Raw genomic sequence first — 18,734 nt, 5'->3', positions numbered from 1 at the left:
TCTCGAATACACGCCAAGTGTGCTACCGTTGCACCACAAAGACATGCTCGAAGGAACGAGAATGAAGATGCATATCAAATTATAATTTATTTGTAGCAAAATTTAAATTCAACTCAGTTTAGAAGGATATAGAATCGAGTTAGCTTTTCTGGATTCAATAGCTTAACCATTTCAAAATGCAATGTATTTTAGACCCATTTTAGGAATTTTTTAATACACGTTACCTCGTATCAAGAATCGAGGCCTGATAAGTATGGCATTCTTAAATATAGAAGAGACTTTTTACGCATAAAGAAGTATGCAAATTGAAAAATCAGATAATGTAAGAAAGGTGAATGAATAATAAAATAGTAAAAAAGAAATCTGAAAGGTTTCAGATTTACAATTACACCCATAGAGGAGTTTATTTAACATTTTGACTGTTACTTTTATTTACAAAATATCACATTCTTCGCACTTAAACCATAAAATTCAGTTCAAGAGCAATATCGCAAAATAGTTTTAAATTGAGCATACCCTTCAGAATTTCCGATACAGAGTATCGCACACTGGAGATAAAAATGTTTTTTTCTGTACAACGTTGCCATTGCTCGCTTTGAAATCCTTAAGTTTGTTAATAAAAAATTTATTGAATTTTTACAAAATATGAAATTGATAATAATATAAATTTCAAATTTGGGCTTCCACGTGCCCATATTCGCAGTAGGATTAAGTCATTCAAAATTCAGTGGCTCTATGTACCGTTGTTTCATCACAATGCGAGAAATATACATACATTTTTTATTGCAGATTTTTCATTATTTAAGTTCTTCAAATATAATGCAGGACTCTAACATTGGGTGGCAACAGTTTGAAAAGTGGAACGGACATTTATAGTGAACCAATGCAAAATCGCAAAACGAAAACAATAGTTCTTCAGGGACAAAGCCCCTTTGGACTAAAAATATGAGTGTTAAAAAAAATAGAAATCAACATCACTTTTCGAATATTTTTTTTTTTTTTAATAAAAAAAAAATTTAACCTTTAAAAGGGACAAAACAATAAAGGATTAACTGAGAGCCTAAGTTGATTTTTGGAGTTTTCGTGCATAAATAGGACGACGGACAGACTGTGACTAGGGATTATGTATAATTAACTTCATAATTATTTAGGATGTAAGAACGATCTCGAGGAAATAGGCAGGGGGATTAAGCGATTTTCAACGTCAATTAGGTACTTGGCATACACTGAATCGTAGACAGACGTGGAAAATTTCTTTGTGTGTAAACACAAATAATGAGCCTTGAGGGTTAGAAAATATCACAACTGAGCAAGTATGAAATGTTAATAACTGTTTTAAAATGGTCTGTTTGTTTTTACGTGGAACTTTATAGCAGTAAAATAACACAAAAGTTACAAATTTAGAAAAAAATAAATAACGAGAGAATTTCTTTTTCACTATATTGAGAGGAAGTTAGAACTCTGATAATAGAGATTCTTTTTGAAAAGATCTTCGCAATGAGGTATTTAGTATTTGTCACATTATTTTAGAGCGTGGAATCACTTTCATAGTTTAATAAATAAAAAAATTACCTTAAATGCTTACATATTTAATGAACACAGAATAGAACTTGATCAAATATGGAAAAAAGTTTATTTTGTTGGATGGACAGTCCCATGCCGTCTTTAGAATATCTTATATCTATGCAAAAATTTATATTATATGGTTAGGTTATATTATACGGTTTTCTTGTATTATATGGTTATATTACATTTATATTATATGGTTTGGTTTGGTTACTGAGATTACGACAAATCTCATTCGGGCTATCTGCCTGTTTACGGTTAATGAAATGTACATTTTGTCTATATTAATAATATATATATTTTTAAGATTTTTGTAATTTAACATTTTAAAGTTCTTTTCTCATTTCATCAACATTTATTTAAAGAAATGTTACTACTGTGAAAGAAAATCCCGCTACATAGGTTTTTCCTTTATGTCATCATTTGTAGTATAGTCAGCCGTATCAAAGGCCGAGTGGCCAAGACCGTTGAGTACTGGCAATTCGACTGGCTCGAGTCCCGATGACTAAACGGGAAAGGAAGTTAGAGCTCATATAATACAGAATGTATTGCATGATCTATTGCAAGATCTTCAAAATTAGTTCGATCGAAGGAGGACGGACTGGCTACATGTTTAGTTTTCGTGGTTGTGCAACGTGGATACGAGCCAGTTTACCCCAGAAAATCCTTCACGAAGGCCCCCTACTCCTCTTAGGCAAATAGCCCTTGCAGTTTTGCCATATTCAAATAACCTAATCCTCTTAATTCAATGGCTAGGTTACTAGTATTTGCATTTAAATGTGTGTCTTTCTATTATAGTCATATATTTTATTCATTCGAGTATCAAAAGTAAATACATGGCAAAATATAAGCAGCTTCTTTCAAACCTAATCTTTTATTTCACATTTGCGTTTTTTCAACACTTACCTATAAAATCCATAAATAAATTATTATCTCACTGTAGAGGATATAGTTCACACTGAATTCTGATATCTAATATAACATTGGAAAACAGGAGTATGTTCTATTTTCTTTAATTTTTATATTCTAGAGAATCATAACTTTGAAACACTAAACTAGGACCTAAAGAAATGTAAATATAAAAGGATTAAATAGATTAACAGTATACATCTAAATGTATACATGGTTGTTAAAGGTTATCAAATGCTCATTGGCAATTCATACCAAGGATACTGTAATTGGTTAATTACAGCAAATACAAGTCACGTCCAGGCGCGGTGACATAGGTTCCCCGCAAAGCAGTTTTAGGGTTGGCATAAACTAGCAAGATAAGGCAGGTTTGCCACATTTGGCGACATCTGGCGACAGAATTAGCGATATGCCATGGACGGATAGAGAACCTTCTGGAACGAATTCTTACCGGCTTAGCCCAGAATGTTCCCGAACACCAGCCAAAATCTATATAAACTATGCTGGTACGCGGAGAGTTAGTATCGAGTTGGTGTCTCGTCTAGCGAGTCAATCCTTGCGGAGTCGATCGAGTTGACAGCCGGGCAGCGAGTGCCGAGTGGGTATTCGAGTGCACCGAAAGAATCTCATAGTGTATCGCGGTTAGTGCATCGTCGAGAGACCGTGTTGAGTTCCGGGAACGACTGAACCGAAGAGTCGAGAGCTGTGCTCTGTGTGTCGTCGAGTGCATCGCGAGTTGTAGTGTGGAGAGTCTCGAGAGTACGTGGAGTTCCGAGAATGACCAAGCAGAGTCAGGAGCTGTACTCTAGTGGTTTGCCGTGAAGCTCTCTCCACCGCGATAGCCTGATAGCCTGGAGGCTGTGTCGCTGATCGTGTCAGCGTGTTTATAGTAGTTCATCGACGACTGTAGAAACGTGTTTTAGAGCTGTCCTGACAATACTGGCTAATAAAGTGTGTTTCGATACTTCATCAAGTAGTATTGCCGTTATTCACTCCAAATCCTCACGAACCCCATACGAACGTGAAGGAAGAAAATAACGTAACAATATGTTCATTGGCAATTCCTGCCAAGGATACTTTAATTGGTTAATTACAGCAAATACAAGTCACACGTGTTTGTTAATAACTAGACACAAACAATTTTGCGCTAAAATAATTTGAAAAATAGCTTCCGTTCATGTAAAAATTTAATAAAAAGCCCTAATTAGGTCGAAAAAATGCATTTATTGATACGTTTAATTAAATTTCTCATAAATGTTCTTATTCGGAACGTAAGGTACTGACTTTTTTCACCGTAATTCTGTAAGAAATGACGTGGGAGACATAAAATTTAAAACACATGCACAGTATTTAGTACTTGAAAATGAAGAAAATTAGATTTCCTCTTGAACTGATAGAACAGACATTATGTTTTCAATTAGAAAAGGCTTTACAGAATTTTGGTGCAAATGATTATCTGTGCAAGTGAGAGAACTACAAACAGAAGTTACTTAATTAGGTGTGCCAGCGCTTCTAATTACAATGATGGAGGACACCATTGCTCTATTCTATATAACAGATTATTGAACAGCTCTTGATGTGCAAGATTAAATACCCTGTGATGAACATCTGCTTCAATTACTAGGTGTTCGCCGAAAGAACAGACGTTATGTTTTCAATTAGAAAAGACCGAAAGATGTGGTCATACGGAAAGATCATCTCACAAGCATTTAACTCAGGCAAGCAGCCTGAGTTAAATGCTTGTGAGATTACTATCTTCATTTTCGAATGTATTCGAATACTATCTTCATTTTCTAGCAGCGGCTTCACAACGCAAATTGAATGTGGCTTTTCTTTAGCATCTATGAAATCGAAGACTATATCAATTAATCTTCGGAACAGACGAAGATGGGGAAGGACTTTTTCGTGAATATCTTCCTAGACGAGCAAACCAAGGCCATTATAACGACCTGTTTCCCTAATGTTACTGTTTCGTATCCCCAGCTCTCTCCATATCATTTGGTAGCTAGAATTGTTCGTGCTAATGAGGTAATGAAATGATTCTTGTGTGCAAAGAGGACGTGACCCCTATTATGATACACCTAATCGTTGTGTGCTATATCAATCTAAATGGACAGGTCGATTGGGGGCCATCAACGGGATACAACGATTAGGATAGCAAGTAAAAAAGTCGCATTTTTTAAGAATCTGGTAATAGTAAAGTGCGATACGTGGTATTCTATTGCCATATGCAGCTGTTGAGCAAGTTGCTCGCTGATTGATGTTTTTATCTTTACGCTTGATAAGAATGAATGTTATAACGATCATCTGTTGACACTGTTTTCGCTTTCCGACCACCAGCAATCTATCGTACAACCGTACCAGTTCTCTGGGAGGTTATCTGAGTAAGCGAAAAGATATTGCGATTCTTTTAACATATTACAAGTATAGCTGACTAAGACTTGTAGCGAATTCTCTTCAAGAATCCTCTTCATCCTCCCTTTGCTTATTGACTTGTGCTGCGAGTACCTGCTGCAGATATTTTCGTATTCTAGGATTAACTTCGACGGCCTCTTTTCAGTATTTGCATACAGGCCATCTTTCTACCAAACTGAACTTGCTACGAGTTCGTTTCGCGTAGTAAAGTTTTGCTCACAAACTCGCTGTAGTATAAAAGTTTCTATGTGACATCACCTAAGTAATTTAGCCTAAATACCAAAAGAAATTTTGCAAAACTTTAACACCTAACTAAGAACTGTAAGTTTTTATGTTGAATTTTGCATTACAGCAGTTAAATGCCTTTAGATGAACATCATCGGGTGAAATATAAGATAGTAATCTGTAAAATAGAGCACAAAAGCCAATTCTATTAAGCTATGAATGATGATTAAAATTCAAACTCGTATTGCTAAATATAAAAATAGAAAGAACGAAATATATATATATATATATATATATAGTATTTTTTGGCTATCAGAAATATGATATACACCGCATTTAAATAGCAGATTCTAATGACATCAGTATGAAAATTTGAGAGACCGTAAAAATGTAATAATTCTAGAGTTGTAAATCATAACATTTTCATTTTTATACTTAATTAAATAGTAATGCAATAATTAAATAAATAATAACGCAGTAAATAATATATTTGATTAATATTAACGCACCAAATGCACAAATGTGACATTATGGTATTTTAATAGATATATTACATAAATATTCTCGATAACGTAATTGATTAGACGTTAAAAAATCATAAAGTTGATATTGCTTATGAAACTGAATATGTACAATCAGCCAAATATTAACTCATGTTTTATTCATTTTGTGTATTATAAAAGCATATTTTGAGACAGCTTTTATTAAAGATTTATCTAAAAGATGAAATGAAATTTGTTCTAACGAATTAATGAATATACTACTTCCTTTACTATACGTGTGATACCGGGGAAAAAACTTATATAGAGATTTAACAGGCCTAAAATGAAAGCTGTAAATGAAAGAAAAGAAAAACATTGATTGTTACAAAATCCGTACAAAAAGCATACTGAAGAAGAATCCTTTGGTTATAGCTTTTAATAGTAGTAAGATCTAACGAAGGAAACAAACTGCCTAAAAGATTCGCCAGATTTATTCTACAGTGGCGCCGTCTAAATTTAATTGGCTGATCTGAAGTGACAGAAGTTACATCTCGACGGAACTTTCCTCAACCCCTTTGACACTCTCAACTTTCTTTTCTAGTTTCGATTTATTTCCTCGATTGTGTTCACTTTTAGTGTTCTGGCTGTTTCCTTTATGGAGATAAAAATCTCTATCAGATTTATTTTTACGATAATGAACTGCATATTTTTGTATTCCAATCTTAGCTATGAACTGAATAATGCAATCTACCTGTCTCAATTAAATACCAAAAGTTGTATTTTGAAATAACTTTATGGTAGTTATAATATCACAATAGGGAACAAGAAATCATAGTATTTTTTTTTCTAATTTTGCTGAAGAATGTTTCGAAGACTACCAAATAAGCATTGGCCATTTCATCTTTCCAACGCTTTTAACTTGCCAGTCATTCGGGGATTCGAGAGACGGCTGAAATATTTTTAAATATTATACATATAATACGATTAAGAAGCTAATTAACTCTGTCACTTTTGTTGTTTTACATATATGATGAAATTTCAAGTATTATATTTCTTTTTGTGTGAGTATTTGTTAAACTGTAAGTAGTCACAGATGTATTTGTAACTCTAACAATGACAATTATATAAACTGCTAATTCTCTTAATACATTTGGACTGCATTCATTTTTGTATTTTGCATAATAAATGCAATTTGCGTTTGGATGCATTATCACACTGCAATCTTAACTTTTAACATTTGTATTAAGTAAAGCGTTTTTTTTTAATACTTCTTAGGCACATCCTTGTCTTAATAGCACGTTTGAGAGAGGGTAGCTTATCTCCTAAAATGTTATTTTTTTTTCGGAAAATAAAGTGAATCAGCATATCAGCAACCGCTCGCTTTGTATAATTAATTGATCTAGTCAAAATTCCGTATTAAATGGAATAGTAAGAATTGAATATAAGAAATGAAGTAAAGTATTATAAATTATTCAGTTTTTTGTCAAAAATTCAATTTTATGCTTATATTTTCAACTAATATATTATATAAGCTAAAAATGATGAATAACAGATCCATAAATTTTATATACTTTCTTTATACTAAATTTTCTGTCTTTCAGCTCTAAGGAGTCGGAGTGTTTTTAATTACGCAAGATCATATTCTAGCAAAATAAAAGAAACGTAACGATAAGACGAAGAGCAAGGTACTAGAAGCAACTTTTATCATCCAAACGCTGAGCTTTAATTCATCTTTCATATGTCTTCGTGCATAGCTATTTCTAAAACAGTCGTTTGGCAAAACTTAAGATCTTTTTATTTACCTTTTAAATTCAATTACCCTGTTCTTGCTTAACAAACCGCGCGATGTACGAGCACTAAATGTGCTCCATAAGAATTAAATCTTTATTTTTATTTTCTAATGATTAATTCAATGGATACAAATGAATATATAATTTGTATAAATTAGTTTATACTACGTATAATACTAATTTTTATGAGCTTTCAAAGCTTCTCTTATTTCTGTCTTTTTTAAAGGACATTTCTTACGTCATTTGCTTTGCGACCGGTATAGAATAAATTGCTTAATTAGATAATGATGTTTTTAGCCCAAAGAGGTAATTAGCACAGAAGGGCTATTAATTTCGTTTTGGTATTTTCCGTTGATTCACTATAAACGGCGATTCACTTTTTAAATTGTTGCCACCAAATATTAGAGTCCTATATTATATTTAAAGAAATTAAATAATGAATAATGTGCATAAATATGTGTATGCTTCTCGCATTGTGATAAAACAACGGTACCCAGATACATCCAATTTTGAATAACATACGTCTCCACCCGAATATGGGCATCTGTAAGCCGGAATTTGGAATTTGTTTTTATAATTTATTTCATATTTTGTAAAGCATTTAAGAGTTTTTGATTAAGAAACTGAACGATTAGCAACATTGTATGAAAAGAGAAACTTTTTTATCTCCAGCGCTCGAGACTATGAATCAGAAATTCTAAAGATATGCTTTTTTAAATGTTTTGTGATACTTATATTGAATTGAATTTTATGGTTTAAGTGGAAAGAGCGTGATATTTAATAAATAAAGGTAACACAATAAACGTTAAACAACGCCCCTGTGGACGTAATATAAAATCTGAAGGATTTCAGATTTTTTTTTTTTTTCTTTTTTAAATTTTTTTTTTCTCTAATTTCTGGAAATTTAAATAGTAATGTGTATTTGGAAGTCTTCGAATGTAGTCTAAACTTTTACCAGTTGGTGTTGGGTTATCATGTATTCAATACCAGTTGGTGTTAGATATTTCTTTGCCTTATACACTTTTTTTAGTCTTCCTCTAGCAGTTCAACGTATTACTATTGTCTGCCTAACTCACATGCTTATTTCAAGGATTTAAATCAAAATTCTATTCTGTTCTACTCTACAGAAATATGAAGCAGCACTTTCTCAAAAGGTTACAAATTCTGTTTACTACTGGCCACATTTTATTCAGCAAATCACGCTACTGGTCACTGTTTGGATTCTTTCGTTGTTAAGATTTGTAAGATCGCAGTCAGTGAGGTCTTTGTAGTAGTACCAATTCAATATTCATGCACATTTGCCGAATTTATTTCAGTAAACCCTCTTATATCCAGTGCTGACATTTATCAAATATGACTAATTGCTAAGTAAATTCAGTTAATTCAGCTGTGCAATGAAACGGTCATTCCGTGTTGCTCTAGAACTCTTTGATCTTTCTCTGTAACATGTCGCTGCCGTCAAGTACTAAGTATGGTGCTTAATGGAAGTTGTTAGTGTGATAGTTAGTGGTAGTAGATTGTACACACCGCTGAACGGGAGGCTGACACTCGGATAAAATATGGATGTCGTTGGTAATTTTAAAATTTTTATTCTTTTTTATAGTAACAAAACCAATTTTTAAAAACATAAAGTAATATTTCTAATAAGTTAACATGTATTTAATTTTTTACATAAAGAGTCAATTAATTTTAATTACCGTATAGAGACATTAAGTATTTTGGAAGCAGGAGCCTTGAAAAATTAGCAATGTCCTCGCCGGGAATCGAATCACGGACCTATGGAATATGCGCCCAGTGGGCAGACCACTACACTACGAAGGCATGCTAAGAAGGCGGAAGAACTGCCTTATATACTCCCCGTTCTAAAGAGTGACTCGGGTTCTTAGCGGACCCAATCACCAAATCCTGGGTGTGGAGAATCATCATTCACCACCCTTTTTTGTTCGGGCGCCAGTGCAGAGATATTAGGTTATTTCGAAGCGGAGAGATGAAAATGAGCAACGCTCTCACCTGGAATCGAGCCACGGGAAATTTGCACCCAGCGTGCAGAAAACTATACTACGAATGAATGCTAAAAAGGCGGGAGAAATGCCATATATACTCCCATTTTTAAAGGGCGGCTGGGGTTTTTAGGGGACCCAATCCCCAAATCCTGGGTGGGAGAATCATTGTCCATCCTTTTAGTTCGGACGCCACTGTGGCGTCAGGAGTAATGAAAAATGAGCAACGCCCTCGCCGGGAATCGAACCTCAGCCCTCTGGAGTACGCGCCCAGCGTGCAGACCTCTACACTACGAATGCATGCTAACAAAGGGGGAGGAGCAATACCTTAAAACTGTAATATAAATATATACTTTTTCCACGATTCTATAATCGTTGTATTGATTATATGTCAGAATGCTATTTTACTTTCTTGTACGAAGTAAAAAGGAAGTATTGTAATCGCGAAAAGTTTCAGGCAGCATATTTCAACGAAAATATATATTTTGACCGCTATAGAATGCAATTTAACGATGTTTTTGCGTGATATCTGTACGTAAGGACAGAATAAAAGACTCGTTTCCTCCAAAAAATATTATAAAACTGCTTTAAAATAAATTGAAGAGAAATTTTCGTGGCGTCTGTGCGAACGTATGTACGTACGTGCGTACGAATGTATCTCGCATAACTCAAAACGAGTAGCCTCAGAACGTTGAAATTTTGTATATGGGACTTCTATAACATGTAGATGTGCACCGCGTGGTTGCAATCGGTCGCACCAAACGTATATAAATATATTTATATATATATCCACTCTGTTACCCGGCTCAGTGATCTCAGTTTCTTTACTCTTATATGTTTGTAAATTGTACATTTTTTGCATTAAAAATGATTGTATTATGTTGTTTTTATCTTCCGGTTAAGGTTTTTATGCCTTTAGGAAATCTGCAAGCAATATTTGTAGAATTATCAACAATTTAAAAGCTGTTTAAGTAAGGTTAAGGCTAATTTTTAAATAACATGGCTAAATAAATAAAGATAAAAGTCTATAAACTTTGAAATGAAGCCTATTTTGTACATATGTGATGATTATGTACTCTAACACTTCTTACAAGAAGATACAGCATAAAACATAGGATTCAAGATAATATTTTGTGTTTCGAAAGAAAAAAATTGTGTTAATTTGATGCCATTATACGAGTTGCATTACTTACATATTTAAGCCATAGAAAATAAGTTTTACACATGTTTGAATCAGCCTTTCATGTTAATGCAACAAAAAAGAACTGAATTCAAGACCAAATTTTGCATAATCTTTAGTGGATATAATAGAGTGCTTTTGCCTTTGGGCGAATACGTAATTAGACTCCAGGCATATTTTTTAAAATGTAGGAACTATGTTTTTGATTATCAGTGTTGTAGATCAGTAGTCCTGAAGAGTAAATATATATATATATATATATGTGTGTGTGTGTGTGTGTTAGATAAGAATATGTAAATCAGCTTTATAATTTATTTTCATTATAGCCTCATTTTCATTTTGCGTATTTCCTTTTTTCTGTAAAATAATAATAACATTTCTGTACTGCGTTATTTCTAGATAAATCTACCACAGCTTGCGTAACGTATAATGTCATAGATGATTCGGAACCTAAACTCTGAGAACTGAAACTTTTCTAACCTAAGCCAAAACCTTCCTCTTGGCGATCTTCCATCCTGGATTAATGCACACTTCATTTGTATCTCTATTGCTGCTTGGATGCAATTTCGCTGTGCTCTCTTCCTATCGCAATAGTATTCAAAAATGTAAATGTTCTGGAAATAGGCACGATTAAAGTTGAAGTGAAATATGGCCACAAACGTGAATTTAAATAAAAATGGAATTCAATCTGCCTCGACTGCAAAGTTTCCTACTCATTAGGGATTAGTATTCTACGCAATCATATATATATATATATATATATATGTGTGTGTGTGTGTGTGTGTGTGTAAGAAAAACAAAGTCAAAAATAACTGAAGAGCAGGAGGAGGAAATTGAATGGCGTAGAAGTGTTGATCCATAATAACTAGGAAGTTTGAGGTGGAGGCAGATTAAATCTTCAGTTTTATTTTCAGCAACATGTTACGTCTACACACAAGTCGACACATTAAATGTAACAGTGCCAAAAGGCTTACATTTTCGATAACTTTGCAGCAAGAAAGCAGACAGACAGCAGTCCAGCTAAGGCAAATCATAGAAAGAAAGTGCGTTATGTTCAGGATGAAATCTCAAGTCAAACTGAGTTAGTTTTAGTTCTCAAAGCATTTTGATTGGATAGTTAATATTGCTGTAAAATTATTATTGGCTGCTTTAGTTCGATTTACATCACCAGAATTACGTCAGAGTCATATGACATAGAATAATCTCGAAATGATGCAGTGCAGAAAGGGGTTACTATTTTTAGAATAGAGAAGGGAAATTTACGTTGCGCATTTAATCTCTTATATATTCTTTATTTTTCTTACATATATTTATATATCTATATACGTATAGTCACCCCCACCTAGGTAATATGCAGAGAACGGTCATGAAAGCGTACGAAACAGCCAGAAAAGTCCTTGTTTGAGATATTATTCAACATACGTGCCGTAGAGGTTCGAATCTCGGATACGTCTTCATAGCGTTGGCCCTTCAAGTAAAGTTTCATTTTCGGGAGCAAACAAATGTCACTCGGCACCAAGATGGGTGAATATGGAAATTGATTATGAGCTGACACGTTTCCTCTCCCCTAGAAACTGCTCCACAACTACAGCCGTGTGAGCGCCTGCACAGTAGTGCAGCAAAAAGGAATACTTCCATCCTTCGGGACTAACACGATGAATCCTCCTGCACAACCGAATCATGAGGCTCGGTTGCACAACCGAACCATGAGGAATTGAATTTCCAGTTTTATCCCAGTTATGAGTCTCGGTTACTATTATATGCCAGGAAAAAAAGCTGTCTCGTAATGTTTCGGACAGACGAGTTTTATATATACGTATATGTGTATGTGTCATAATCCCGGGAACATAGAAGAGGAAACAGCACGCAGTCGTCGTAACTAAGAGTAAAGTCTTACAGATGACACAAAAAAATCATGAACTTGAATTTATTCCAGTCTTTATTTTCAAACATATAAAATTACCTGCATAGATGTTTATCCAAATATAATGAAATCCTGAGACATTTGTATGATTCAATCATAATGAAATACGACAATTTTCTATGTACATTGATTCTTATAATTAAGACGCAGGCAGTTTAGACGGGAAAGTAACGCGAGGAGCTATTAGCAAGGTGAAAGCTAGAAAGAGAGTGACGTAGTTTTATTTCCGAGCGGTGTTTATACAAAATACATGCAGAATGTACTCTAAGCTATGATTGATTAATTTGAGGTTGTTATATAATCCTCGAAGATTCTCGAATTCGGAAGAAAAGATAAATTTAGGGGGAGAGCACCAAATGCTAATTTTGAAGTCACCAATTATTTTTTAAAACAGCTATCGCATTTTGTTATATCGCATATATATATAAGTATTCTTTGTAAATTTGGGTCTAAATTTCTTACTTTTTGTCTCTCTCTCTCTCTGTATATATATATATATGTGTGTGTGTGTGTGTGTATACATAAAGGAATCTCTTCGAAATTACATATAATACTGGATGTACCGATTAGTGTTTATTTAAATATGTATATATGTGTATGTATGTTTATATACTAAAGACTGGCTCAAATATGGTTTAAATTAAGTGTAAAAATTTACTGTACACTGTTGAGGAAATACTGAATTGTATATTAAACGCCAAATTCTTCCTTATTTCAGATAAGGGTCTATTTTCCCAATAAGCCATTCATCTGAAATGGCACTAAAAGCAACACGTTACAGTTGCATCGTAGGTGACTGAAACCATACATTCCACATGATTGTGTGGCCGTGAGTTAGGTGAGACGTAATTTTAAAGTAGCATTTTTGCCTTCGACTGCGGCTTAAATGGTGAAAACGGCTGCTTATAACAGAAAACATCATTAAAGGTACACCTCTCAGAACACCATGCAATAACACTTTGAAACAATAGCAATATTGATATTCGAAGCCCTATAATCGGCGGGAAAAGGTAGTAAATTGAGATTTAATTGATGTGTATTGTTGGTTAGTTTCGAGAATTGGCATTAAATTGGCTCTGTATCAAGACTATTAGCCATAATACTGTCATTAAAAGATGCAATCAAACATGTAGCCATGTGTCTGACATTCTTCCGCTGTCAAGCATTTATATTTAAAGTACAATTATTATTATCAATTAGATATTGTTATCAATTGGATGTTATTATCAACTAGTATTATTGCCAATAAGAATACACTTATCTTAACAAAGTTTCTGGTTCCCAACAGTTAAACCAACGATCATTCGAAGTGGAGGGGAGTTGGAGAAAGCAGTTGGACGAATGAAATGTGTAGCAGAAGGAGCTCCAAATGTAACTATAATGTGGACGTTTAATGGGACGATTCTTCGAATGACTGGTGATAAATACAGTGCGTCTCTCACTTCGCAACATGAGGTCCAGTGGACATCCATACTTATTGTGCGCGATGTTGACGAAGGGGACTATGGTATATATACGTGTACTGCAAAAAATCCTCTTGGATATGACTCTGCAGATATCATACTCAGCGATAAAGGTAGGTTGTTACTCCTTGTCATTGTGTGGTAGTAAATGAAATACTATTTTTGAAATCTAACATGATAAATTGAATTAGCAACCTTGAATAACTGTTCTTTACAGTAGCACATAAAGGAATTACCAGATAGCGAAAAAGCGTGAAAATATCATTTGTAAGTTACAGAAGAGTAACCTTCCATCTAGCAAATCCGTATATATATCTTGAAAAATATTTTTCATGTCACCTTTAGGTCCCAATCATATTATGTTTCGGCTACGCGGGACTTGACGTCGAAAGGGACAATTCTCAGAACCCTTACAATTCCAGGATACACCCGTAGCTAGGTTACCATTCTCCTTTACTACAAAGATTTGAACGCCAAACAGTAATCGATTATCGCTCAAATTGGGATCACGTGATCCTTCAGAAGCAGAACTTTCGTCTGATTGGTTATCTCTACCCGGGACCCTAGACATTTTCGATGAGGTTTGAAAAAATCCCGCGTAGCCGCAACATTTTTCTGTAACTAGGCGGGACTTCGCTTCGAGCGGAGTCACGCCTAGTTACTTATTTTTTCTAGGAATCCTCCCATTTAAACCAGTGCTACCAGAATCTCGTTTCTCATAAAAGTACCGTCTAGCAGGGACTGTAGCCATATGTGATAACCTCTTTACGTTTATGTACATACGCAACATCAATAATGATTATGAAAGCATTTCTTCAGCTTGGAATGTGACCAAATAATTAGGAAATTAATATCGAAAGAAAAGAATCTCTGCATAGAATGACGAGTATCTCTTAAAGTACAAATAAGAAAAATACCGTTTACTTTTTTCTCTGGAAAATTTTGTTTTCGGGGACCAATCTCGTAACTGTGCATATTTTTTACTACCTTGAACAACATAAAATAGAAGTATTGCAAACGCGGAAAATTTCGGGTACCAAATTTCAAGAGAAATATCCATTTTGACCATTCTCTAACTCATTAGGACGATTTTTTGCGTGATATCTGTATGTATTGACAGAATAAAGGACTTTTTTTTTTTCCAAAATGGATTGTAAAATAGTTTCAAAAGGGTTTTTTTCATGAAGTGTATATCTTGCATAACTCAAATCTATTAATTGTAGAACTCTGAAAGTTTGTATATAGAACTATTATAACATCTAGTTGTGCAGCTTGCCTATCTATTGCACTCACCAGTACCAAATGTGTTTATTTACATGAACGTTTACCCTTACCCGGCTTAAAATTTCTTACACTTTATTTTAGCATTCACAGGTTATTTAGTCAAGTATTTTAAATGACGAAATCAATTAGGATATTTAATTTAAAAATTTGGAATTTTATATGTCACTTTCAACTTGCTTTGAGGGATAGATTAATTAATTTAGAATAATTCGAGGAAATAACTTTACATGAAATGCTGCAAAATTACAGAAGTAACCTAAATAACGCAAGTTCAAAATATTATACTTAAAATTTGCAATTTTCGATGTCATTTTTAACTTTGGCTTATACCTTTCTAACTTAATGAACTTATACCTTTGAGGTATAAGTTCATTAAGTTAGAATTATTCGAGAGAGTAAATTTATGTGAAGTGCAGCAAAAATGTATATAATTTAATAAGGCGTATAAGAAAGTTATGGGGTGTTCACATCAGATTTTGTTTTTCGAATTATTAGTTTATCATTTATTTAGTTATTTATAATATAACCAATTTTTATGCTCTGAATTTTTTTTTTTTTTTTTTTTTTTTTTTTTTTTTTTTAGTTTTAATTTATTTTTTGATGCAAAGTCATGACAGAGGTAATGAAAATTAATTTAAGCTCGAATAATCTTAGAGGTGACAAAAAGAATTAAAGATCTACAGCATTCAAAATTATAAATAACAACTTTCTTATTTAACTTTTTTCTTATTTAGCTTTTTGCACAAAGTAATGCGTTTTTCCTAGATACAGTGCACTCTACCTTTTGTTAGAAATGTCAACATAAATTTTATCCACGGAAAAACAAATTAATTAAAGTAAAGTAAGTTAAAGTGACAACTGGGAAGTCGACTGCATTTCCTCAATTACCAGGCATAGCTGAAATATGACACGAGTGGTTATCAGTGTGGCAGTTCATTAATTTGTTATTAAATAGCTTTATAAACAATGACTCTAAATGTTTAATAATTTTTAGTAACTGTGTTTTATTTGAGACTAATTTAATTATTTGTACCTTTTTCTTGCTAATATTTGTTACAAAATTAAGGGAAGAATATTAACAAACACGTAATTTTCCCTCGAGTCTTTGATGTTTAAGTTGAAATTTTTGTGTTTTAGTCATAAATTTTGATAGTTAGGAAGTATAATTTATAATAGTAGAAAAATCTGTAAGATATCTTATGTTAAATAACCAGTCATTGTGGTTTCAGTTTTTATTACAACTTCTTCTTTTCGTATTCCTCACTGGAATGCAAATTAGCTTTTAGAGTATATAAGCTGAGGGTTTGGAATCTTTAGATTTTCTGGCAACCGCAGTTTGCTGTTAGTATTACTGCCAGTTCTGCTTAAAAGTTTGATTCCGGCTTTAGCATCTCGATAGCCGATATTCTGAAATATGCGCCGTTAAAATATCTCAGTAGCTCAAATCTAGTCTATTTCATGTAGTCTTAGGCTACGTTCTGTACGTTGAATTTATTTATCCATTATGCTAATTTAAGTACTCACAAGTATGGAAATTTCGTCTGTAGCACATGTTGTACCCGTTCGCATATGTCACAAATGCACATCAGTGTAGCCACCGAGGGAGTGGTTTATAAGATGGACCAATAGGCATCCAGTAATATTTCTGTCATGTCACATGACCTTTCGCGTGCCTTAAGATTTAAGCAAGATGAAAATATTCTGCCATGCAATTTTCTGTACAAAATAATTAAAGCATCGTCGATTTCTTCTGAAACTTTTCATTGCAAAATTAGATCAAATATAAGCAATTGCGAAAATTTCACTACCTGGTTGAAAGAATTTGAAATAAATACAAACAAATGTTGGATACTCCGCACTATTAATTAAATATACATGTGAAATATTACTTAGTAAGTGGTAAATAAGATGAAGAAAGAAATATATCATAAACATCTGAGCCCAAATGCTATCTTTACATAAAAATATGCATATGAGAAAAATATTTATACCAATTACATATATAAATAGAAGTCAGAATTTTTAATTGCAGCCTATATGAAAAAAAAGTTCTATTAACCAGTGCAGAATTTTTTTTCAAAGTGAACTTTACTATTTGGATTCGTATACATTTTAGTGTGTTAAATTTCACATTTAATAACTGCTCATTCTTACACGCACTGTCTACACAAGAAATACTCACAAAACTGAATGAATTTATCTTATTCACAACGAATATATTCAATTTATTCACATATTAACTCTTTCTGTTAATAATGGATATAATCAGATAATACACAATATGTATTCTGAAACTTTAAAATTCAAAAGAATGCAAGAACTAAAATAAGAAAACACTAGATTCATTGTAACACTTCCAGTCCAAAAAATTATACACTTGAATTCTCTTAATCCACAGGTGTTAGCAAATGCATAATATTCGAGGCTAATTGTAGCTTGAGTCATTTTCTCGATGTAAAAAACGATAATAAGCCGTGAACATCAATACAAATATTAATGCGTTATAAAAAATCGCGAAGAAATGTCAACGATTGCGTGATAAAAATCGTGAAATTGAAATTTCAGAGATTAATAGAAGCTCATTGGTCCGTTTTCGAAACTCCTCTCTCAGTGGTTACTCTGATGTGCACTTGTGGAATATGCTACTCGTTCTATTATAATTAAAATTAAATAAAAAGGTTATTTTAACCTTCTTCGGTATTTTGTGAGCTGTTTAAAATGTAGCTGCAACACGTTATTTGTCTAGTTGGGTCTGCATGACTTTAACACTAGTTACAAAAGAAACTGCAAATCGTCCATTAATAAATTGCTATTGGTAGTAATTTACTAACAGCAGGTTTTGTGTTTCTTCGTAACAAATCCTAGTTCAGTTGTTGCTGTCGTTAAAACAAAACTTTTATCTTTTATTAACAATAAATACAGCTCCGAAATTCCCATTCTGCACATTAACACTGTCCAGTTAACTGGAATGTATCTGTAGAAATATTATTTAAAATACACCTAATCGTACTGAATTTAAGTTATTAACAGCTGAAGGAAAATATTTATATTTTGCTAATTCTTGTAAACACAAATTGTTCGTATTTCCTTTCTTATGTATCATTTCATACTATTTGAAAAGATTGCAGGAGATAGCAGTTAGCCCACTGATGCTATTTTTCACGCTATCAGCCCATTTTCCGCTTTTAGTGGAAAAGCAAGGGTGATAAGACAGGAAATGTAGCAAACCAGGATTACTCCCAAGAGAGACTCTTTGTTAGAAAAGTCGAGTTGTAGAAGATTTTAGAAGCTTTCGTTAACTCCAGCGCATTAAACTTGAAAATAACTTTGGGTAAACTGTAATCTAAGCTGACGGCCGAAACTGTGAGAGGAAAATTTTAAAGACAAGTTTTCCTTTTTTGTGCGAAGAGCTTCAAATAGTTGGAAATTAGCCAAATTTTCCAAGTACCCTGCGGTATAGTAAATTTTTAAATGTGTCAGATTTAATAACTTTAAG

General features: G+C 33.2%; 1 protein-coding gene across 3 annotated transcripts in view; it reads left to right on the top strand.

The window, feature by feature from the left end:
* Positions 1-18,734, top strand: part of LOC118185412 (nephrin-like) — a 1,505,573-nt gene that overhangs the window by 1,072,186 nt on the left and 414,653 nt on the right. For all 3 annotated transcript variants that reach the window (XM_085813712.1, XM_085813714.1, XM_085813713.1), the window contains one exon: positions 13,780-14,067. In XM_085813712.1, the coding sequence (XP_085669838.1) occupies positions 13,780-14,067 (288 nt within the window). The remainder of the gene's footprint in view (positions 1-13,779; positions 14,068-18,734) is intronic.

The sequence above is a fragment of the Stegodyphus dumicola genome, chromosome 3 (genome assembly GCF_044657685.1).
Source record: "Stegodyphus dumicola isolate Sdum_Otavi_A_Nest chromosome 3, ASM4465768v1".
NCBI lineage: Eukaryota > Metazoa > Arthropoda > Arachnida > Araneae > Eresidae > Stegodyphus > Stegodyphus dumicola.
Note: the sequence above shows the minus strand (reverse complement) of the source record. Positions and strands in the feature narration are given on the sequence as shown.